The sequence below is a fragment of the Drosophila persimilis genome, unplaced genomic scaffold (genome assembly GCF_003286085.1).
Source record: "Drosophila persimilis strain 14011-0111.01,24,50 unplaced genomic scaffold, DperRS2 tig00000676-arrow-arrow-pilon, whole genome shotgun sequence".
NCBI classification, from domain to species: domain Eukaryota; kingdom Metazoa; phylum Arthropoda; class Insecta; order Diptera; family Drosophilidae; genus Drosophila; species Drosophila persimilis.
In genome coordinates, this window is record NW_020825332.1 from 1,836,071 (window position 1) to 1,860,404 (window position 24,334).

Genomic DNA, 24,334 nt, shown 5'->3' on the forward strand with positions numbered 1-24,334 from the left:
AGCGCTGCCTGGCTTAGGAGTGGGGGAGAGGAGTGCAGCACTGAAGGTACAGGAAACGCTGTCCAGAGTAGAGGGAGAAGAGTGCAATTGGTGCTGTCAATAGAAGATGTTCGGGGGTTCCCAGAAGCAACGGAAAAAATACACACCGAGGGATAGAGCGAAAGGGAGAGTGCAAACGTTTTCGCAACGCTTGAATTGTCAGCAAAGAGAGTGGATGGGGGCGACTGTGAGAGGCCACCGAAACTCAGTGCAACAAGCTGTGTGCCGTGCCTCGCGATTCTACCGCTTTCAACGCAACAGAGAAGTAGGGGGGGGGGGGGGGGGGGGGGGAAGCACAGAATACATCCAACATTAGGTATCCCTCCATGCATAACTCCCGGACCAGAATCTGTCGTTTATAAATATTTATAAAGCTAACTGAAAGGCAGATTATGCTCCACATCCTTGAGTGACTTCCAGGAACGAGAACGACGGCCCGACCCGACCGTGCAGCCAGCAGCTTAGATTTTGCGTGATTTTTCTGCGATTTTTCACAGAGATTTTATCTGTTTTCATTCCCAAGACTTTGAGCATACAGTGAAGGGTCGCTGAAAAGGACAAACTTTTTATCTCAATATCCTTCTAATTAAAGCACAGCAAAGATTTTCAATGGAAAATTATTCAAAAAATTCATCTCCTTGATTTAATCAGGGGAAAATAATTTGGGAATTACTTCCCGAACAACACCATAGGAGAAGAACCATCTACAGAAACTCGAGTTCTGGTGGAAACTATCTTTTGTTCGATACGACAGCGGGAGTACCCGAATACGGGTATTCCACTTAAGGAAGTTTGCGTTGGATTAAGTTCCACTGAAGCGTGAATGTTCGCTCATGGGAGATTTGCCTGTCAACGGATTCTTTTTGTTACCGCCATCACCGATATCGACTTTGGAGCGCATCTAATCAATTTCGAACAATATTTGGCCAGCCGTTGCGCTCCACCTGGAGAACCGAGATTGAGGCTGAGATTGAGATTGAGCCCGAGTTGGAGCTTGTAATTTGTATTTAGTCGCAGCTGCTAGCTCCTTCGTTCTCTAGCTGTTTAGCTCCCTGGCGCTCCACCGCTCCCCCGCTTCCCCGCTTCCCCGCTCCTTTCCAGCTCACTTCACTTGAATTGAGATCCTGAGCAGAGCAGAGCCGAATCGAACCGAACCGAACAGAGCGGAGTGGAGCGGAGCGGAGAGGAGCATGGCTTTGGCGGCTGCTCTTTAGTTCCTGATGCTGACTTGGGCCATTAAATTGAATTTAGTTTGATTGCATTTGATTGTAGCTTATCAGAGAGGGAGCCAAGGCACAGAGATTTATGCTTCGTTAACTTTTTAGTGCAATTGTAGCGAAAAGGAGAGAGAGAGACAGAGAGAGGGACGGGGAAACTGGGAGCCCGGGATGTGGCTATGGCTATGGCTTTGGCGCTGCCACTGGGATGAGGAGGAGCATTTGCATAAGGCTTCACAAATTTTTAATTAAACCCGCTGAATGATTGCTGACAGTCGTGTGAGTGTTGGAGTGTGTGTGTGTGTGTCAGTGTGTGTGTGTGCTTGTGTGTGAGAAAAGAGTGTTATAAATAGCTCAAAGGCCTTGATGATGGCTCTGATTCCCGTCGTCGTCTCCTCATCCGTCTTGGATGAGGCTGCTCCCTCTCGTGGCCCTCTGCCACTGATGCCGCGGTGGCATAAAGTGCGCACTCATTTTGCCATTAGGCAGGCAGCACCAGCACCAGCATCGCTAGAAAACTCTCACTTTGGTCTATTAATGATGATTCGCTCAGGCCCCCGTTACCCGTACCCGTACCCGTACCCCTACCCGTACCCGTACCCCTTCCCGGCCCCTGGCTGAGACCCAAACCCCAAGTTGAAATATCATCAAGTTGGATAGAAATAAAGCCGCGTTAATTGCGGCTGCGGCCTCCAATGCGAAATGCAATTTTGCCTTCACTTTGCTCGTTGAGGCGTTAAACTGACAGTCGCCAGGTGCTCTGCCGCACTGCAACTGCCACTGGCCCCTCCCCGTCCCCTCCCCGTCCCTTGCGTCGTTCCTGCCTACCTTTGCTTATCGCCCTAGGCGGCCTGGCCCTGACGCGTGATGCGTTTTGATAATTGCACTGGGGACTGTGGCCAAAGTTAGTTAAATATTATCATATATGTATAATCGTACAAGTGCCGCAAAGATAAATGTCTACGGTGAAAGCTCCCGTGGCGCGCAAATCGTGATTACATGGGGTTTCTGATGGATTTCCCCCAAAAACAGTGCCTCAGAGACACTTGTAGAACACTTTCCGTTCGAGGACACGCCAAGGGATTCTGTTCGAGGGGGGCTTCACTGTAGCCTCTTTTGCTTTCTGTTCGCGCCGTTGCACAATTAAAAGCTGTCAAAATTTCACTTTGCCCGCTGCCCGGCTCGCTTCTGGCCCCTTCCCCTACCCCTCTCGCTCCTTTTACCTTTTGCTTTGTTTTCCGGCATTATCATCGTCATCATCATCGACATCGAATGAACATCGTAATGGCCATCCCGAAATGCCTTTTGATTGTCTTTGCACAATTCAGCGCCAATTTTAAAATCATTTTCACACACGAATGCATCTGGAGAGAGCAGATAGAGAAAGAGCGTGTGGGCAGAGGGGGTGGGGGGAGAGGGCCGGAAATGTTTTTGGCCAAAGAAATCAACGCTTCAACCACTCCCTCCCCCCTCCCCCGCCAGAGCCCTTCACCCGCGCACCCGCAGCGCGCTGATAATGAAGTAAGCGATGTCGCCCTACCCCCTACCCCGCACCGATTTCGCATACCTCTGCCGGCACTGCTCAGTTTACCGTTTCCCCGCCCAATTGAGCCGATAAGCACGAAGCGCAGTGCAGTGCAGCGCAGCGCAGAGCAGAGCAGAGCAGAGCAGAGCAGATGCGCCCCTCTCGCGGCATGGCCATCATGTTTGTTTATCTGCAAAGCAACAACTGCAACAAAAGCAAATTCAAATGCAAATAGAAATAAAATAAATCCATTTTGGTCGGTATTTAGGATATCCTATGAACAGGGTACCATGATTTTGATCAGATGTGGGCCACGCGAGAGAGGAAATGGCTTCAGAACTTTTCTCCAATGGTTTCACAGCTCTAAAGCTCCCATCTAGCTTTACGCACAAGCCGCTCTCTGAGAGCGTGCATTATTTACTCTCTCAAGCTTTGCTCAGGGTCTCGCCTGCGCTGCTTGCGAGCTGCGCAAATGCCTACCGAGAAAAACCGAAGCCAAGAGACGTGCATTCTGGGCAGAGCCATCAAGTTGTGTTTTTGTGTTTCGGCTCCTAAAATACCACCATAGAAATGATGCCTCTTAAAGGGTATGTAACGCTTCGGTCACCGAGGCCGGCATTCATTTCTGGTTGTTGCTGTTGCTGGCGTTGTGCGTGGCATGTGCATCGGCTGCTGCTTAATTGCGTGCAACTTTCAGCGGCCAAATTAAATGTAAAGATTGCATTTTCAATGTTCACTAAATAACGCCAAAAATTCAAATATCGACTTTCAGTCGAGCAGGAGGGGGGGAAGAGACAGACACAGAGATACAGAGCACTCAACAGCACTAATAAGATAACAATTTATTTATGTTTACTTGCAGCCAAAAAAAGCAATAAAATCAACGGCAACAGCACCACCAACAAGAGAGATAGCAAAAGCAACTGCAAAAACCGTAACAGGCCGTTGAACGGTGGTACAGCAACAACTGCAAGCTCGAGAGAGGGAGATTTAACGATTTGCTGAGAGAGAGAGAGATCGGAAACTGCAAGCAAGAAAGAGAGCAGAAACTGCAAGCGCAAATCGATCTGGGAACAAAAACTGCCTGCGAAAAAGGTGCGAGGGTCAGCGATTAAGAAGGTAAGACAAAGACAGAATGCTTGATATACAAATTCGACACGTTTGTGCATGCATGATTATGTGTGTGGGGAAGAACGGTAGCCTCTGAGCATAAAGTAGATTACAAATTTCACAAGGGCAGACGGATTGAAGGATTGAGGGCTTGGAAATGGTTTGCTAAGCATTCAAAATCCCATTAAAACCACATATTGGATGAATTTCAGCGAAAAATAAATATGATTCGCAGAATCTCTTGTACCGAAACTAAGATCCGATTAAGAATTGTCGGGTTTTATGGCCTGTTTTCGTATGCCCCCCCCCCCCTACCAATCTAAAGTAGAGACGAATAAATCACGTATTTTCATTGTTTTGGCACTGATTTAATCAGTTTGGTCTCTTAAGATTTAGTGGTCGGCCATTAAATAGTTGTGTAATTTGCATAAAATATTTTATATCTTCCGCTAAAAAGAGTCAAAGCGGAGTAAGAGAACTAGTTCAATGGCATTTAAAAATAATATGCCGGCCCATCACTTCATTGACTTGAAATCTCTTAAAGAAACTATGTAAAAATGTAATCAATACCACTTTAATTTCTCAAGTCTTGAGAGTCAAAGTTGAGTCATTAACAGTCGGCGCGGTAACCATGGCAGTGCAGTGCAGTGCCTCTCTTATGATGAGGAAAAGATTCGTTTGAGTGTGGCAGAACCGCCAAAGTTTGCGATGCGGTCAGCGAAGAAGTGGCTTCTCTGGCCACATAATAATTATCGTTTAATAGGCAACTCTATGGCGTTGGGCAGGGCGGTGCGGGACGGGACGGGGCAGGGGTTAGGGGTCACAGTGGAGCGGATACCGCAAGGCCAATCAAAGCGTCATTGAAACGGAAACGGAAACTGCAAGTCAAATGGCAGTCGGCCACAGGAAATGAGACGCACAAGTGGCCAAGACAGAGAAGAAGAGTGTGAAAGAGGTGGCCGAAGTGCGGTTACTACACAGCGACCGCAAATTAACGCCAATCCCACACAGAGAGAGAGCCCACCATCAACATTCCTGAGGCCGGGCATTCCCGTAGCGAGATAGTGATATTCTGATGAATTATTAAACGAGTGCCACTCGAATGCAGTAGCATCTCGGAATCAGCATCAGCCGCACCACCACCACCATTTTCCTTTGCCATCTCTTTGTTGTTGGCCAAAAAGTGACCAAGGCAACGTTTGTCAACGTCGTTGGCTTCCGCGGTTCTGTGGCGACTCTGACTTCGACTCGACTCGACTCCACTCCCTGGCTCCTGGTTCCTGGTTCCTGGTGGCTGAATGAGCGCTCAAATGAACACCGCAATGAATGTGCGCCGCATGACAAATACGTAAAGTTTCTTTTGAAATTAAGCAGCATTTGCTGCCAATTCTTAACTACATCAGCGCCCGAGCCAAACTTTGTCCTCTTTCCGTGCGCTCTCGCTCGCTCTCTCTCTCTCTCTCTCTCTCTCGCTCTGTCTTTCTGACACTTTCTGTGGAGCTCTGCTCTTGGAGTAGTTTTTCTTTTGGCTCGCTGGATGGCTGGCTGGCTGGCGAGAGGAGAGCTTGCTCATTTCAAACTTTTGACACAGAAACTAATTTTGGCAAGCGGGCGTCAACCAGTCAACCGAGATGCCAAAGCGAACGGGAGAGTGAGTGAGGGACAGAAGCGGAAACGGAAGCACCCCCCACCCCCCCCAAACAAAAAAAAAAACAACCAAAGAATCAGCTCCAACTGCAATCTCTCCCTCTCTCTCTTTCTCTGTCTCTCTGACGCTGTCTTCCTCTGGCTTTTCATTCTCTTAGTGATTGCAATATTTCATTGCCTTTGCGGTTCGTGTGTTGCATACTTTTGAGCGCGATGTCGCTGAGGTTTTGCCTTAATTAATTGCCACAGCTCAAGCACCGCACCGCACCGCACCGATCCGCATCACTTCCTTCCTTCCGTCCGCCTCCCCCCCCCCCCTGCGTTGCCCCTTTTTGAATGCATTTTTCCCTTCTGTGAATTTCGTGCCTGGCATTTTAAAGCATTCCCCTTGGACTTTGAATGTCACTTTAATTGTCATTTGATTTGATTTATCCCCCAAACTTAAGCTCAAACCCCAACCCAAGGCCTCCTTCACTCGCTGGGTTTATCTTGTCTTCCGTTGGTCGAGCAAATTAACGCTTCAGATATGGTGCGACGTCGCTCTGGGAGGTCGGTGGTCGGTGGTCGGCGGTCGGCGGTCGGCGGTGGTAGGGAGTGAAGCTGTCAAATCAAACTTCCCGGGACTTGTGCAGATTTATGACATTTTGATTAGGCGATAAGTGTCAAAGCTGCATTAGTATCTCTCTCTCTCGCTCTCTCTGGGTTGGGGCATGTCCAGCTAAATGACAAGCATTTGCCTCATGAATATGCCACAATTTCGATGGCAATTTAACCGGGGGGGCAGGGGGGGGACGAGTACGAGTACGTACACCTTTAAAATGTTTCAATTACTCGCAAAAGTGCTGCTTCTCTATGCATATAGAAACGGAAGGAAGATTTTCAAACAAAATTTCCTTGCGAAAATAAGCCATTAAACGAGAGAAGGCCAAAAAGTGTACATTTGAGGAGTGTGTGTGTGTTTGCCAATCATATTTTGTTGAAACAGGACACGCCAGGACGAGGGATGGCACGAGGCACTCTCTTATCTCTGGGGAATCGATGCCCAATGCCCGATGCTCGATGCTCGATGCCGTTCTGGGAGCTTGTTGTGTCAATTACATGGCTAAAATGTTCACACCTTTCGTTAATAATGCAAATGCGAAATGCAAATGAAGGTAGCAGCAGCCAGCAGCCAGCAACCAGCAGGCGTTGCCGTTGCCGTTGCAATTGAAGATATATAGATACAGATACAGATACAGATACAAATGCTATGGCAGCAACCCATCTAACAGATACCGGAATAGAGCCAAAGAGCTCAAGCTCTGATTGCATTTCATTTTCAATTTAACTTACTTTTATTTCGAGCAATGAAGAAGAGTGGAGCCGTAGCCAGAGCTGGAGCTGGAGCTGGAGCTGGAGCTGCAGCTCCCGGTTTTTGCAATTACCATCGAATGGAACGTGGACCCACACCCTGGGCTTCCCTGAACAGGAGCGGAGTGGCGTAGAGTTGTGCGGGGAGGGGGGAGGTGGAGGGGGGAATGGATGTAGCGGAGACCGACAACAGCAGTTGGGATTACATTTTCAATATTTTCTCAGCAGCAGGCAGCAGGCAGCATCATCATTTTTTTATTCGCTCTCTTCTCCATTGGCGCTGCGAGGCTCTTGCCCTTCTTGTCATTGTTCGGCCCCCCCCCACCCCCCACCCCGCACCCCTTTTTTGTCCCCTTTTCTCGACTAGATTCTTGTGCACTATGGCCATAAATTTTTAACTACAACAAGCTCTTGAATGCAATTACTTTTCAATCTTTTTTTATTTTTTTATTTTTTTTTGCCTTATGCCTCACTCGGCGACGAGACCGACCCCTCTTCACACTGTCTATCTGTCTGTCTGTGTGTGTGTGTATTTGTGTTCTATAGTTTCAACGCGAAAATTGCTTATTTCAACATTCAACTTGAGAAAAAGTTTCGTTGCGTCTCGTTACGTTTTTTAAAAAATAAATAAAAAAAAAACACAAAATAAAAGGAAAAGTTTGCCATAATTTTTGCCAAGAGGTCTATCACTTTCTTCGCCTTCCACTTGCCCTCCCTCTTTCCCTCTCTCTGTCTCTGTCTCTCTCTCTCTCTCTTTGATTGCTTTTATTTCTGCTCTCTTCTGGCCTCCTGGTATTTATTTTAACCCGAGCAAAAAGTGGCTTGAACTTTGTTTTATTTGATCAGGAATCTGACATGATGGCTGGCTTATGCAAAAGAAGGCCAAGAAAAACTTACGACACTGAAATCTGCCCAGCGACACTTTTACCCCCCCCCCCCCCCCCCCCCCCCTGCCTTTTTCCCAGCCCAGAGAAAATGCACTTTTCTCCGGGGGCAGTTATGAAAGTCATTTTACGGCTAAAAAAAAAAAAAAACCAGCCATCAGAGACTGAAAGTTGGAGATTAACTGGAGGAAAAAAAAAAAAAGTATAAGTATCAGTAGAGGATTAGGGGGATTAAGTTTGCAACAAAAAAACGAAGAATTTTATTATTATGGAATGCCGAAAGATTGCGTTTGCAAGGAAGACCGCCGGAGAGCAGTGGTCCTGTGGTCGCCTTTCGGGAGATCATTAATGAATCGTGGAAGGAAACGGCAGCTGCTCTTCGACTGGCCTAATCCGCCCTCCTCCCCTCTCCCGTTCACCCTTTGGCTGTGGCACAGTGCCTCAGGATTGTGCATGTCCTCGTCCAGCAGTCGAGCATATGTCCAGCTGCTGTGGGAAATTACGTTGTTTAATGTCTTTTAATCTTTTTATACAGGAGAGAACAGGAGCAGAGAACAGGAGCACTCGTCGACGGGAGTGTAGTGTATTTTTTGTTGCATTTTCGGTGCATTTGGCAAATGATTTTAGTGGCCGCGTGGGCGGATTAGTGCAACGGATTAAGAATGAAAATGTTTGCAAAATATGAAAAGTTTATGGTCCGGTCGGCAGATTAAGAATGAATGTTTTTTATTGCGGCCAGCAGGGCAGGACATTGCAGGACAGTGTCCTGGACAGGGCATAAGTCAAAAGTGCCACAGGTAGCCCCACAGGTAGAGCACCGCCCACCGTGCTGATGCACGAAAAAACATTAGGGATGTGTGGGTGGGTGTGGCAGGTAGATCTTGAGGCTGCTGAGTGGTATAAAAAGCAGAGGCAGTGCTGGAAAGGGCATCAAACGAACCGAGAGCGTTGAAGCAGTGACATTGCAACAGCAGCAAACCAAAAGGAGCAAGCCACAAACCAAAAATCGACCAAATCGAAGATGCCACGCTACCAGAAACTCATCAACGAGGACAGCACCATGGAGACGTCCACGCTGCCCCAACAGAAGCACTCCAAGCAGCCGCAGGTGGAGCACCAGCTGCAGCATCGCCATCAGTACCAGCAACAGCCCCCGAACGTGGGCTACCATCTGTATCTGTATCGGCAGCAGCTGGCGCGCCGCAACGTGGAGTACATGCGCCTGTCCAAGGCCAAGTACTGCATCACGGACACCCTGCTGGCCAAGACGGTGCGCAACCTGAAGGCCTGCACCGTGGACGAGCTGAAGACGGTCAACAATCAGATTGTGTTCCGGCACAAGCTCAAGCATCAGATCCGTCGCCTGCGCAAGCTGCAGTTTCTGGGCATTAAGAACGCCAATCCACAGATGGAGAGCACAGAGCTGTGAGGAGGAGCAGGATCAGCGGAAAGAGCAGCCCTGGCTACGACTTGAGAGGGGCTCCCTTTCAGGAAGGAGGAGGATCATTCCCTTGGTCACAGAACAGGGTCATGACCTGTCAAAACATAGCTTAAGTGGCGGGCACTGCATTAATCTATATTTAAATCTCATTAGTTGTTTAATTATTTTAAGATTAACAAAAAACATTCCAATAAATCTACAACTAAATGGAGACGCTGTCATATTTTGTCGAAGAGACAAAAGGAGAGGGACGGGGAGGGGGTTGGGGGGGGGGGGGGGCAAAGCCAAAATCCAACTATCGTCTGAGGGCAATTTGTGGCATCAACTAATTGAGTTCTGTGTGTTTGTAGCGCCTTGACATGTGTCAGGACAAATCATCTTTTGGCTCCTGCTCCATTACGTGTCCCTTCCTTTGACCGCAAATTCATTAGAAATTAATTGCTGTGCGTGTGTGTGTGTGTGTGTGTGTGTGTGTGTGCTTTCCTTTTGAAGAGGACTTTGAACTTGTCATCGATTTTGTTAGACAAATGGATGGATGCCAGGCCCAGACCCAGACATTGAGAGTCGCCTCGGTTTTTGGGTTCATTTCGGTTCGATTGAACGATCGATCGTCCCAGCGACGGCAGCGGCGGTGGCAGCATCGGTGGCAGCGTCCGTTTAATTGGAAAATCATTTTGCCCAAAGTGCTTTACACTTAACTTAACACCGAACATAATTATTTTCACTCAAAATAATATTAATAAATGGAGTTTCCACCATTCCCCTTGGCCGGCCCCCTTTTCGGCCATAATAAATAAATGGCGCACATAATGCGGGCCAGTAAGTCAATTTTATTATTGAAATGAGTTGTGCGATGTTCAAACAAAAACCTCAGGCGGGCGCGCCGTCAAAGTGCATGTGTGAGTGTTAACAATTAAAATGTATATGTATTTGTGTTGTATATACATGTATATATGTGAGTGTGTGTGCGTGCGTGCCTGTGTGTGTGGGTGGTTGCAATTTGCCAACGCTCAAAAGTATGCTATGAAAAATGTCCAACATACACGCATTAAATTTTCCACACAATCAATTTTCTTGCCAAAAGGAGTGCACCAGAGAGAGACAGAGAGAGGGAGAGAGAGAGTGAAAGCCATATGTTAATTTTCTATAAAATTGATTTATTTACGTACATATATGCATCGACATTTAATCGTTCAGACTTCCTGCTGCATGCAAATTTATATGTGAATGTCCTTCAAGGACAACAGCAGCGGCAGCTGCCACATTGGGCAGCCTCTCAGACGACGACGACATGGACGACTTGTCGAGTCGATTAGTGAGCTTCATTATGTGCATCATTTTCATTATGTTTATTATGGCAGATAGAACTAAGGACTCGTGCACGCAGCCCCTCCCCCCACCCCAGAAAGGGGGAGCCAACGTCTCGAGTTAATGCAATAAATAAAATTCCAACTGCACCATGGGGCATGTTTAGCCGCATGAAAAGCGACAGTAATCCAGAGACGGGGACGGTGACGGTGACGGTGACGGGGGGGCGGGCCGGGGCCTGCATAAGAAGTTGCCGCCTGTTTATCTTGGAGGTCCTCAATCTCTCTCCCACTCTCTCCCTTTGTTTATCCTGGTCTTGGGGAATGGGGTTTCCAGTCCAGGACGCTGGATGCTGGATGCTGGATGCTTGGGCCTGCCTGCCTGCCTGCCTGCCTGCCTGCCTGCCTGCTCCCTGTCACTGGCTGGCTGTTTTCTTTCAAAAAGTTGCTGCCCTGCTTGTTGTTGTTGCTGTTGTTGCTGTTGTTGGCCGGTGTTTGGTTAGACCAGAGCCGAGTCGCTTGGCTGCCTGCTTGGCCAACTGCCCTAATGAGTTTACAAAAAGTTTTGCTTTAACAAAATGCCAAGCAGAGGCAGTAGCTGGAGCAGCACTGGAATCAGGAGTTTAGCGGCAAGGGCAGGGGGCAGGGGGAAGGGGGCAGGGCGAGTGGGGAGTGTGGCAGGAACTGCCCAGCATGTTATACAAATTGCAAGGGGGACCCTGGACCAAAACTGTCATCAACGTGTCTCCCTCTCTGGCGCTGCTCCTCCACCTCCCTCTCTCTCCCACTCTCTGACTGGTGTGGCAGTTGCAGGACGTGCATGTGGCTTTCTGGGGCTGGAGTCGCCCCCCATTTGTTTACCTATCCCATTTGCCGGCAAGTTGCATTGTTGCCTGGTTACTTGGCGACTAAGCAAGCGAAAGTTTTCGCATTTATGTTGCAGCAACAGAGAAGGACAAAAGACAGAGGGACAGAGGGACAGAGAGACAGAGAGACTGAGAGACGGTGTGGCTGGGCCAGAGAAGAATATGCATTTTAATTAGTTTAGCAAAGTTGCAACTGCAACTCGCAGACACCGAAGGAGGAGGCGGAGTCGTCGACGTCTTCTGGTCTGGTTAATTGCGCAAATTTAATGTCTTCTGCTGCTGCTGCTGCTGCTGTTGCAGGCGTCCTCCCTGTGTCCCTGCAACTGTCATTGCACTTTAATGTGCATGTGGCACTGTGTGCGTGTGCTTGTGGCAGGGAAAAGTTTCCTTCTGCCTACAAGCAGCCTTCAGCCGCAAATGCAACACAAAACTTGTTAACATTTCACATTTCACCAAGTAGCAAATTCAATTAGTTTGTTGTCATCTCTCAGCAGCAGCTGCTGCCCCTCTCCCTCCCCTCCCTGCACCCTGTCTTGGAGAAAATTTTAGCAAATTACTTTAATGCCCCCCACAAGTTGCCACACATTAATTCCGGCCGTAATTTACTCAACTATTTTGTGGAATGTCTCTGCCACACATAAATTAATTTGTCTAAACATAAATCCGTTGACTGTTTTCCTGTTTTCCATGCGGCCGAAACGAGGCTGCAATTGATGGCAACAGCAGGAGGCGGGGGTGGGGGGGAGTGGCAGCAGCAGCAGCAACAGCAGGGAGGGAGTGGCAGCAGCAACAGCAGGGAGAGGAGCCGCAGGGGGAGGAGCCGCAGGGGTAGAAGAAAGAAAAAAACCTCATTAGGTTTTTCAATAAATTTAATTCAATATAAATAGAGTGCCGGCTAGAGTGGAGTCTCCCATCTTCCGTCCCTCCCGTCTCCGCCGTCTCTACCGTCTCTTCCGTCTCTCGTCTTGTGTCTCGTCTCGTGTCTGCCAGTCAGCAGTCAGGCACTTCATCTTCGTCTCCTTGGGTCTTCCTGTGGAATGCCCTGAGGCTCCTCCTTTGGTGTCCCTTTTTGGTTGCTGCAGACAGAGGCGGCGGCAGCAGCAGCAGTGCAGGAAGCGTCAAAGTTGCACACGTCGCCGTCAGCGAGGACTTAGAGCAGCTGATGATGCAACGAGTATTCCTGCTGCTGCTGCAACACTGCCTCCTGTCACTCCTCTGGCTGCTCCTCCTGCCTGAGATGGAGATGGAGAGGGAGACTGGGACTGAGACTGAGACTGGGGCTGCTCTTCCTCCTGCTTGGGCTGTTTCCACTACAACGCTTGCCGTGTGCTGGGATGTCTGGGCTTATACACTGAAACAAATGAGATTTAGAGAGATTTTTAGGGCAGATTTCGGGCTAAGGCAATCAATAATTCTTGTTTAAAAGGTAGACCCCATATGGGCTGGCGAGAGGAGAGAGGGGTGGAGGTACTCCTCCTCCTTGGACCTTGAGGATGATAATCGAAGAGAATCCTTACCTCTGAGATATTTCTCTCAGTGTTTCCTTCTGCAGCATCTCCTACTCTAAAATACTTTCCCCCCCCCCCGTGCATTCTCTATATATATTCTCTATTTCTCAGCTTGAGCCGCGCTTAGTCGGGCGTTGGCGAACGCGTAAATTTGGCGCTTCAAAGCGGTGATTATGTCGTCGTCTGCTGCTGCTCTCTCTGTCTCTCTCTCATTTTCTTGGTCAATTTTTCTTCATTATTTTTTTTGTGTTGTTTTTTGCTCCTGACTGGAGCGGCGCCGACGTCATCAGTTGAATAAATTAAGTTGCAGGCAAACAGCTAAATGAAATTGTTAATTTGAAGCTGCACAGCGGAGTGGAGGGGAGGGGAGCGGAGTGGAGTGGAGTGGAGCGGAGTTACACCTGAGAGGAGTTGCACGAACTGCGGATGGTCTGTGGAGACCTGCTGGCCGCTAAGCCGCTTATGGCATGATCTCAATCCCAGTGAGCACAGAGCCATATGCTGGACATCAATGGAAGTGCTTCCCAGAGGAGAAGGAGGAGGAGGAGGAGCAGGAGAAGATTCTTGTTCTGCTTTTGTGTGCCAGTGGACAGTGGCATCGTCTGCAGTCTTTGTGCCACAGTGCGGCAACTGTTACCTCTTTGTATCACCATTTGATCCCAGCCTTTGACTCACTGCCAGTGCCCCCTCCCCCACCGTCCCTCCGCGTTCCCTCTGTAATTGCGTTTTAAATGTTTGGCTGTAAATTGGCAAATGATTGCTTGAATTTATATTAAACTTTAACCCTCGGCCACTTAATTAGCTCTCGTGGAACTTCAGCTTGGATTTCGATTTGGCGTTAACTACTTTTTCATATGGCCATCAATCTGTGGCGGTTGCAAGTTTCCTGTGGGTGGCTGTGCAACTGCCCCAAATAGGGCCAAGACAATAACAAAAATGGGAAATGGCGAAACGGAAGAAACGGAAGAACTTTTGTGCAACGAAAGAGAGAGAGCGGGCAAGAGAGAGGGTGAGAGAGAGCGCGAGAGAGTCAACTTGAAAATATATTGAAAAATGCAGTAGTTTTCCCACCAGAGAACCCACCCCCTCCCCCTCCCCCTCCCCGTTCTTACTTTTTTTTTCCTGCGATTTCTCTCTGTGGAAACTTTTGTGCAAGTTCTTCCCTTTCGGTGTCCTGCTGTCTTCCCCCTGCCCCCCTCCCCCCCTCATAGAATGCTCTGCTCTGTGCCTTAGCCTTTGCTTAAACTGACGTAAATTTATAATGACAAATTGCATTTGGAGCAAATGCGGCGAAAAAAAGCACAGAGACAGAGGGAAATCGAAGGGGGGAGTGGGAGAGGGGGAGGGGGAGGGGGGAACGGGAACTCTCTCCTGGAGTTGCGGCCAATTGAGCGTGAAAAATTATGAAGCTAGAAAGAAAACGGATTAAACTTGAGCCAGGAAAACCGAACAGAGACAAAGACAGTGGGGCAGGGGCAGGGGCAGGGGCAGAGGGGGGGAGGGATGCTTAATTACAGTTTAAATCCGCTTAAATGCAAATGCCCCAATTTGATTTTTGCATATTGGATTTGATTGTTGATTGTTGATTGTTGATTGTGGAAGCAAGTGAATAATGAATTGACAGGGAAGACAAGTGGCCAGTCAACTGCAGGATGGCTCGAACCAGACGTCAACGATAGCTCGGCCAAGTGGCCAGAAGTGCGTTCAAAAAAAGTGTCAACACATGTCCCAAAAAGAGGGAAAAGTAGGCTCAAAAGGGAGTCCAGATTTGCCTACAAAATACGGCTCAAATAGGAATTAAAAGAAGGCTCGAATGGGAATTAAAAGGTGGCTCGAATTGGAGTTAAGGGATTACTCAAATAAGAGTAAAATGATGGCTCAAATAGGAGCAAAAGATGCCTCAAATATGAGCAAAAAGATGGCTCAAATATGAGCAAAAAGATGGCTCAAATAGGAGCAAAACGATGCCTCAAATAAGAGCTAAAAGATGGCCCAGAAAAGTGTAAAAAGATGGCTCTCAAAATTAGTACAAAGATGCCTCAAATAGGAATAAAAGGAGGGCCAAAAAGATGTCTGAAGTGTGATTAAACTATGCCTCACATAAGACCCAAAAAGGTGGCTTTAGTTAGGGGTAAAAGATGGTTTAAATAAAAGGTATATTTAGGCTGCAGTAAGACGAAATATATGACGAAAAGATGGCTCGAATAACACTGAAATATTTACTTAAATAAAAGCCCAAAGATGGCCAGAAGATGGCTCGAATGAGAGCTGAAATGCCCCCCAAATAAGAGTAATAATAGATGCTCCCAAGTGGAGGTGGCACTGAAACAAGAATGAAAACTTTCCCTCAAGTAAAACAAAGAAAATTGAATAATTATCAAAGAAAATGTATCCACAAAATACAACAAAAAATACCACACAAAATATAATTGAATTTTTGTGTGTTGGAATAAAGTAAAAGGCTTGAAATATTGTTTGAGCCACTGAATGTGCTGCATAAACTGATAATTTAATCCTCGGGTTACCAGATTGATTGAACTTTCCGCAAGGATATGGCCACATTCCATCCATCAGTCGGCAAAGGGGACGGGGACCCACTCTGCGTTTGAGAAATGTAAAAACCAGTGAAACCTGAAGTCTGAAGAAAGGACCTTTTGCTGTTGCAAACAATCTACCAGCCACCATATCAGTCAGGCCAACAGCAGAGCGACAAAACTGGCTTAAATTTCACTGCCCAACTCCTTTTCTCTCTGTTGTTGTTGTTGTTGCAGGGCTATGGGCTGCTGCTGGGGCGCCACCGCGTCAGGGCGATAAAGCAAAAAATGACACGTTTTTAATTTTACTTCACACCTACACAAAAGGCAACAGCCCCAGCAAGGAGTGGCAGAGGGAGTGCGAGAGAGACAAGGAGCTGTAATCAAAACTGCAAGAGAGCAACAGTCACAACAGCAACAATAAGCGGGTGGGAGTGGCAACTTGCAACAAGAAAAACTGAAGGTGGCAACAGCAACAACTGAAAGGTGACAACAATGCAACTAACTGGAGAAAGAACGCAAGACAAAATGGGGTCCAGGCGGGCAGGCGGGCAGGCGGCAGGCGGCAGGCAGTAGAGACGACAGACCACAGACGAGCGACCCTTGGAACCAGAACCCAGAAACCTCCAGAGTTTGAGAGCTTCAGAAAGAGAAAAATTAGATTTATCACGAGTGGTTGCCGGAAAAATTGTCAACATTTATCAACATTTTTCAACGGGGGCAGCAACAGCAACAGCAGCGCCAGCAGCAGCAGCACCTCAAGAAAACTACATCAACAGCAACAAAAGGCAATGCAAAAGGAAAACTCTCGGTGCTGCCAAGGCTAAGCCAAGTCCAAAGTATGCCAACACCTCTGGCCAACGGGAAGCTGGCGCTGGGTCTCGTTTTTAGCTCTTTTTTTTGGCCGCGTGGGAGCATGCTGCACCGCACTGCATTTTGATTAATATCCGCAACGTCAAGCCATGGCCGCTCTCTCGAAAGTTGCAACAACAACAATTGCCACACGCAAGAGCGCCCGTTCGAGAGCCGAGAGCCGAGAGCCGTGAGCCGTTGATTGTGAAAAGTGGTCACGAGATGATGACAACAAATTCACTGGCGAAATGAAAACGAACGAAGGAAGGAGCGAACGAACGCTTTTGCCTGTCAGTGGAGGAGCATAGAGTGTAGTGTAGGTGTTGCTGCTGGCCACCAGTCTCTCCAATCCACTCCATTCTCTCCTCTAGTGAAAGCCAGCAGGAGAACGACACAGAGAGAGAGGGGGAGCGAGAGGGGGAGACCATGAATGCGGTGTTTATATTCTTTTTTGATTGGACCCAAAGAATGCTTGAATTATGTCTGCTGATTGAGATTTTCACTGGGAAAACCCAGAAAGAGTGGAGAGAGGGAGGAGAGCAATTAATTTTGGGGCTAAAAGTGGGTAGGACGAAGCCTGGCAATTATCTAAAGTGAAGCCGAGATTATTTAATTAAGAAAAACATGCAGAAATAAGAACCAAATTTTAATCAATTTTCTATGGGGCTTCATGGGGTTTAATCCGGAACTCTTCCATCAACTCTTTTTGCCAGCAGCTGCTCCCCGCTCCTCCACTGATGAAAGTGAATCCCCAACCCTCCCCCCCCCACACACACACATACACATACACCCCTTTGCCCCACACACATAATCGCATTTTGAACTTTTTCAATAATAAAACTTTTCTAAACGGATTTCCCGCTGGACGGTTGCGCTTTAATAATTTCTGCTGTTTTATCTTTCGTTTTTTTTTTTTTTTTTGTTCCACAGAGAAACAAAGGACCAACAGAGCGGGCAGCAGGCTTAGAGGAAGCAGTAAGGGTCAAAGTGCATCAAAGGCATTAATTTAAATTGGATATTATGTGCGCAACGGCAGCAGGAACGAGACAAGCCACAACCACTGAGAGGTAAGAGAGCTGAAATTTGAATATGAAGAAGATCCCTTAACCCCTCCCTCTCTCTCTCTCTTGGACCCTTAGCTCATGTATGACAAAACCAAGAAATCGTGGGGTCAACGGCTCAAGACACTCGGCAGTAGCCACAGTGGAGGAGACGCCTCTCTAGGCACCGTCAGCGGTATGCAGGCCATGCAGCAGCTGCAGCTGCATATGCAGCACCAGCAGCACCAGCAGCAGCAGCAACAACAACAGATGCAACAGCAGCAACAACAGATGCAACAGCACCATGGACACCATGTACACCACTTGGCCGCCTACCAGCTGCCGCCGCCCGTTGCCGCCGAGTTCCTGCCCAGCGCCCTGTCGCGCTCCATGAAGTACGCCGAGCCCTGGATCTATGGCACTGTACGGGGCATACCGGCGCGGCCCTCCTACGGCTACCATCACCATCACCAGCATCCCCATGCGGCGGCCATCTTTGCCACGGACGGGGGCGGCGACTCGCCCCTGAGGGGGGCCCTGGCAGTGGTGATCTGTTCGTGCGCCGAGTATCTGAATGGCACGAAACGTGACGTGAAGAAGGCGAGCGTATGCAAGAAGTGCAAAGGTTCGCGCCTGCCGCTTGCCACCATCGGGGGCGGCACTGGCGGGGGCACTGTCAGACTGCCAGCTGTCAGCAGCAGCAGCAGCAGCTGCAACGTCAACGGCAGGGGCAGCCGCCCCATGGCTGCCACAATGCGTGTGGTTAGTGCCACAAAGAAATCACGTCCCTCCATTCTGGATCCACAGAAGGATCCCTACGACCTGATGCGACGCACGCGACTCCTATCGCCGGAGCCGAGTGCCAGTGTCACCAGCAAGGACTCCCCCAGCAAGGAGGGAAAGTCACGTAGCCGCGAAACGGCCACGGTGTCCACAACGAGGGGTCGCACCCGGACCAGGGCACCGCTGCCCCCGGTAAAGGCAGCAACAGCAGCAACCTCTGCGGCACCAGAACCCGCCGACTGCTGGCTAATGGAGGACAACGATGCACTGCTTCAGAGCAGCGGTCTCCAAGGGAGAGCCTCCAGCGCCGGCAGCAGTCGCCGCTCCATCCTTCGCTGCAACGTCAATCCCTACGACCTGATCTCAATTGAAAATGGGAAGCAGAACCAGCAGCAGAACCAGCAGCAGAGCCAGCAGCTGCAGCAGCAGCAGAAGAAGAACCAGTCGGCCAAGTCCGTCTATGCGGATGACTTCGATGTGGCCGACGCCCAGCTGAACGACGACGAGCTGGAGCGCCAGCGGAGCGAGCAGCGGGAGAAGGGGAAGCGCAAGAAGTTCTATGGGAACAATGTGGCGGCCATTGCCGGCCAGAGGATTAGCCTGGGCAAGGAGAAGCCCATAGCAATCGATCCGTCCGATTCGAGTGACAGCTATGAGCGGATCATTATCGCCTCCGCCTCCGCCACCGCCACCTCCTACTCCTGCTCTTCGGCGGAAGCGGTGGCGCATTCAGCTCCGCCGCCTGTGGTGGGGCCGCGACGTCCGCCCCGCAATAAAAAAGCTGATGAGACGGCAGCCAGCCACCCGGAAGCGCCTTTAGCTGCAATAATGCCTGTAACTCCTTCAAGGGCGACACCAACTGACGATGAGAATGATGAAGAGAACGATGATGGTAACGATGGCTCCGCGATGGCCTTTACAGTGCTCACTGTGACGCCCACAATGCCGGCCATCAAGTCCATACTGAAGCGCCGTCCGTCGACACTGGAGTTGCCTTCAGTGCAGTCTCCGCCGCCTCCCGCCGTCCTCCTGCCCGACGGTGGAGTGGCGCCAGTGCTGACGCCTTCGGGCAAGTCACAGTTCTACATTCCGACGCCAACGAAGGCGACAGCTGCCACGCCCACGGCCACAGCTGCAACAGCAACAGCGATGGCGATGGCGATGGCAACATCAACACCTACACCCACACCCACGTCCAGTGGCACACCAGGAGCGAATGGTGCGACGATGACGCCAACATCCACATCGAGTTCACGCAAAAAAGTGCAATTTATGGTCGAGGATAAAATCATAGCCACGACAACGGATACGGCGGCGACAACTGATGACAGCAGCGATGCCAGCAATGCCAGCAATGCCAGCAATGCCTTTGTTGGCCCAGCCACTGGGGCGGGATCTGCTGCTGACGAAGCAACAACAACCAGGACAAACTATGAGTACTACAATCGCAAGAGAAATGCAACAGCAGCAGCAGCGGCGGCGACAGCGGCAGTAGGGAGAGCAGCAGCAGCAGCAGCAGCAGCGGCGGCGGCACAGCAGGAGACATTTGCGGCTGACGTTGATGATGAGCATAACTTTACAACTTCCGCTGAACCAACAGCAACAGCAGCAGCAGCACCATCAGCAGTGACAGTGGCAACAGCAACAGCAACAGCAGCAGCAGGAACAGCAGCAACAGCAACAGCGTTGCACATTAAGCCGGATAGTTTGCATTATGAAGATGTGCTGCCGCCGCTGCTGTCCGGGCATCAAATATTTGACAAGAGCAACAGCGACAGGAGCAGCGAACCAGCAACTGAAATGCTGCCAAAATTATTATTGCCAGCGGAGGAGGATCCAGCAGCAACAGCGGCATGCCACTCGGGCATGGGGTCCCCGCATGTGACTGCAACTGCTGTCAGCAGCGTTTTGCCAGACGGTAAGTACCAGACCATAGAAGCTAGAAGCTGCCACTCTACCACCACCACCATTCAAACTGTCCCCTGGTTGCCATTTGCCCGTTTGCCCGCTTGCCCTTTTGGCCATGGACTTTTGTTGGCTTTTAATTATGACGGCAAAAAGGGTAGAAGAATGAATGTGCGAAGTAAGCAGTTTTTCCTTTACCAAGTGCCACACGGACATTCGAAAGGGAAACCGAACCCCCTGCCCCCCAAAGAGGGCATGCCAAATGCCACATGCCACATGTCCAGGTCTATTCTTTTGCCACATTCTCCCAGCAACAACTAGTCTGTCTGTCATTCATTCATTCATGGATGGACACTGTTTATTTTTGAGTGAAAATGCAGCAATTGTTTGCTAATTGCTCATCACCGCACCGCGCCGCACCGCACCGCACCGCACCGCACCGCACCGCACCGCCCCGCATTATATTACGTATACGCAAAGTTGACGACGACACTTTATGCATTATACAAATGTCCCCCCGCCCGCCTACCCCTTTTGAACAAGCACAAGAGGGGGAGGGGGGAGTGGAATGAAAATAGCAGAGGAAATGGTTGTGGCACTGCCAGAGCCAATTGAAATGGTGACATTTGAATGAGAACGATGGGGTCACACCTGCTTCTGCCTCTGCCTCTGCTGCTGCTGCAAGTTCACGGAAGGGTTAACACCATAATCAAGCATCAGAGACCCTCTCAGACCCACACAGACCCCATTGACACACAGTCAGAGGCACAGTCGTCTCCTCTCACATGCTGGCACCTCTCTATATGCTTTAAGCGAGTGAAACCAGCTTTCCACATCCATCGAAAGGTGTCATGCCACCACCACCACAACCTCCCACGGCACGTAGTTACGCGGCAAACAGAACGAGGACTACGACGACTGCGACGACGACTAGGAGGCAGATAGTCAACGTGACATTTGCACCCACAAATGGCAGCAAAACCCACAGCGATATGCCACCAAAACTATGTACTTCTCATATGCATGGGGCCTTTCCTTTCCCTTCTCCACGGGATGCAGGCTCACGAGGGGCGGAGGGGACACAGGGACTGCAGGCGCGGGAGGGGCGCAGGGGACACAGGAACTGGGTGGAGGCGTGTCGCACATGTTCGACTTCATTCAAAGCAAATTAACAGTCGACACAAAGACTCACACACACACAGAGAGAGCGGGAGACGGGGGAGTGCGGGAGTATGAGGGAAACTTTTCATTCAATTAAGCCTTTTAAATGGAGGGGGGGAGAGAGGGGATTGCTACGTGGAACAACTTGGGTCCGTCAGGACATTAAGCTCGAGAGTTCCGTTCGATTAAAGATCAAGAAAGATGTGTGCCCTACCGTCCTGATTAATTTTCGCCCTTCAGCCAAAAGACTGCCTTCTGGAATGTGGTTGCTATCTGCTTTGGGGCCCCAGACAATGACGATTCTTGCCGCCATGCCGCCATGCCGCCACAATGGCAACGACAGTGCTTATGGCTGTCTATTAGAGCTGCAGCTGCAGCTGCAGAGGGTGGGGGGAGGCCCCATTGGGAGCGTCATAAAGGTGACATGGTCGTGGCAATGGGCGCCCACGTGTCGCTCTCCGCGAAGACAATTACAAAAGTTCCTCCTTTGCGTGGCTTTCGCTCTCTGCGGCTTCGTGTGTCTGCCGCCTGCCGCCTGCAATTTGTTGCATTGTTTGTCGGTGGGTGCAACGACAGCGACTTCTCTGCCCTGCTCTGGCCCTGCTCTGGCCCTGGCCAGGGGTTTAAGCACTTGAAAGTTGGCAAACTATTTTTGATTTGATTTTTGAAATTGGCTCGCTTTGGGCGCTTAGCGTAAGTTGGCGTTGCAGGCGCATGGACGACGCCCCCACCGCCTACCCACCAGCAGAGACCACTCGCATTCCCCGCCCCGCCCCAAGCGCCTCCCGTGATGATTTATGGCGCACGTGTTGCATTCACCGCTGCTGCCGCACAGCCAAAGCTTTTCAGAGAGTGGGTCGCCAGGTTAGGCCCAGACACAGCCAGAGACAGAGACAGTGCCAGAGACAGAGACAGAGACAGAGAAAGAGACAGGGACAGCCGGGCCAAATCACAGTGAAAGGCATTAAAGTGATAGAGTCTGGCCGGTCTGGTCTGGTCGACGGTGAAATTTGCATTTTTAATGCCACCAAAAGCCCACCCCACCCCACCCCACCGCCCCGCCGTGGCAGACGGCCCCCGGGTCCGAGGTCCTGGGTTTTGAGTCATGGCCATGGCCTGGGCCGGTCCGCGTTTTTGTGGATTATTAATATTTCATATTTGTCTTTGATAAGCGAAAAGTGCGCAAGCGACACACTCACACACACACACACACACACACACACACACACACACGAGCCATGCTGCAGACACAGACACAGACTTCTGTTGCATGAATGAGAGTCGTGGCAAATGCTGAAAATGGATTCGATTCGCAGTTCGGATTGGGATTGAAATTGGAATTGGGTTCGGAATTAGGCATGTAGAAAGCTTTGCAGGAGGGTGTGTGTGGGGGGGGGGGGAGACCTTTACCCATGCCATGCGATGAAATTATTTGGAATTTTGTTGATTTAAATTTAGAAAATCCTGAAATGGATACGAAGTGGTATTGGGAGAGCGCCAGGGGCTGCAAGCCTTAATATACTACCCATATTTATACGATTAAATAATTGGATTTTCTGTGACTTTCGGGGAGCGAGTGAGCCGGGGGTTGGCGTCCCTTTGCGTCTCTTTTGAGGGAGAAATTGACACTCTTTTAATCCACAAAAAGTATTTAAAAATACAAAATTACTTTGTTGCTTTAATGGCTACGAAAAAGCATCGTTTCCCTCATCGATACAATATGTATCGTATAGAGCGAGTGAGCCGGGTGCTTATAGATCACAAATATTAGTTATTTGAGGCTCTTTTGGAGAGGAAATGCATACCTTTTTAATCTTTTAAATTATTTAAAAATATAAAATTACTTTGTTGCTTTAAAGGTCACAAAAAATCATCGTTTCGCACATCGAAACAATATGTATCGCATCGTATCGTTTAAATGGTTTATTATTTGCTGTGAAATCAATTTGGAATCTCCTATTTCGACTTTGTTTGACTATGTTTAATATATGTTTTAAATTCGAATCAATGATTCTCCTCCCTTCCCGGCCTCCTTTTTTTCGGGGAAAATTAATAATAAATTGCAGCAGCAACATTAAATTGTGAAAATTGTGGAATGAAATAATTTAGCATGAATTTTCGCCAGCAATGGAAAAGCGTGGATGGGGAGGGGTAGGGGGAAGGGGGGGGGGGGGGGGGGGGAGGGCGCAGGCGGCGGGCCAGGAAAAGCGAGTGAAACATTTCCAATTAACACGTTGCTGGCCGGCAGTAGTATTTCAAAGGAATATCTTCTATCCAGTAGCTGGAGGTATGGGATATTAAGTCATTAGCATTTTTCGCCCACTCTATCCCTCTCCCTCTCGCTCTCCCTCTCTCTCTATCTGTTTACACCCACTCTCTTTCTGTTGGCCGTGCTCTTTGGTCCATTCAGGGAAATTTTCGCTTTCCTTCCTCCGCTGGCCCCGCTGGCTCCTTTGGCTCCTTTGGCTCCTTTGGCCCCTCTGCTCTCATTGCTCATTGCTCATTGCAATTTGCTTCACTAATGTTTCTTCTCTGTTTTCAAACGTCTCTCCATTCATTTAATGGGCGTCTGCTTTAAATTCCTTTCTCACTCTTACAGCTCTCCTTCTCTCTCTCTGTCTCTGTCTCTCTTTCACTCTCTCTCTCTATCGCTGGTCTGCTGGTCCATTCCTTTGGCTGCTCCTATCAAATGAAGTGTGAACGAGAAAAGCGTTTGCCGCTTTCAAATGAGATTTTTAAATATGACCAGCAATTGTACGAATAATACCAGAAATGCCAATACCAGAGAGACAGAGACAGAGAGGCTAGAGGCTGAAGCCGAGTGGCAACATCTATGGGAGCAGCAACATTTCGTGGCAGCAACATTGTTACAGTTTCTGCATTTGCATGTTTTATATTCCCATGCTCAGCGGAAGTTGAGCCTCATGTCTTCATGTACTTTGCATATTTACACTAATAGAAATTGTGGCAGGCAATTGAAAAACGGAGCCCCAGCGCAGCGCCACACAAAACTTTTGCCACACAGAGACGGGGCAGCCATTGCTGTTGCTGTTGCTGTTGCTGTTGCTGCTGCTGTTCCTGTTTTATGTGTGGCAATAAAAAGTGTCGCAGGCTCTGGGGGCGGGGCCAGGGGCAGGGGCAGTGCCACTGCCAGTGGGCCATGGG

The 24,334-nt window shown here is 49.3% G+C and overlaps 2 protein-coding genes across 2 annotated transcripts in view; both read left to right on the top strand.

Moving 5' to 3' along the window:
* The first annotated feature begins 8,793 nt into the window (after nt 1-8,793).
* On the top strand, nt 8,794-9,201 carry LOC113566346. The gene has a single exon (XM_026991607.1). It carries the CDS (start codon nt 8,794-8,796, stop codon nt 9,199-9,201), a length of 408 nt encoding a protein of 135 aa, XP_026847408.1.
* An 8,509-nt stretch (nt 9,202-17,710) lies between these two features.
* LOC6599687 overlaps nt 17,711-24,334 on the top strand; it is a 36,507-nt gene continuing 29,883 nt past the window's right edge. Inside the window, exons 1-3 of the mRNA XM_026991608.1 lie at nt 17,711-17,926; nt 18,128-18,445; nt 18,596-20,021. Of these exons, the coding sequence (XP_026847409.1) occupies nt 17,711-17,926; nt 18,128-18,445; nt 18,596-20,021 (1,960 nt within the window). The remainder of the gene's footprint in view (nt 17,927-18,127; nt 18,446-18,595; nt 20,022-24,334) is intronic.

Excerpts from the sequence above, each read along its gene's own strand:
- LOC113566346 (XM_026991607.1), top strand. The coding sequence starts at position 8,794 with ATGCCACGCTACCAGAAACTCATCAACGAGGACAGCACCATGGAGACG.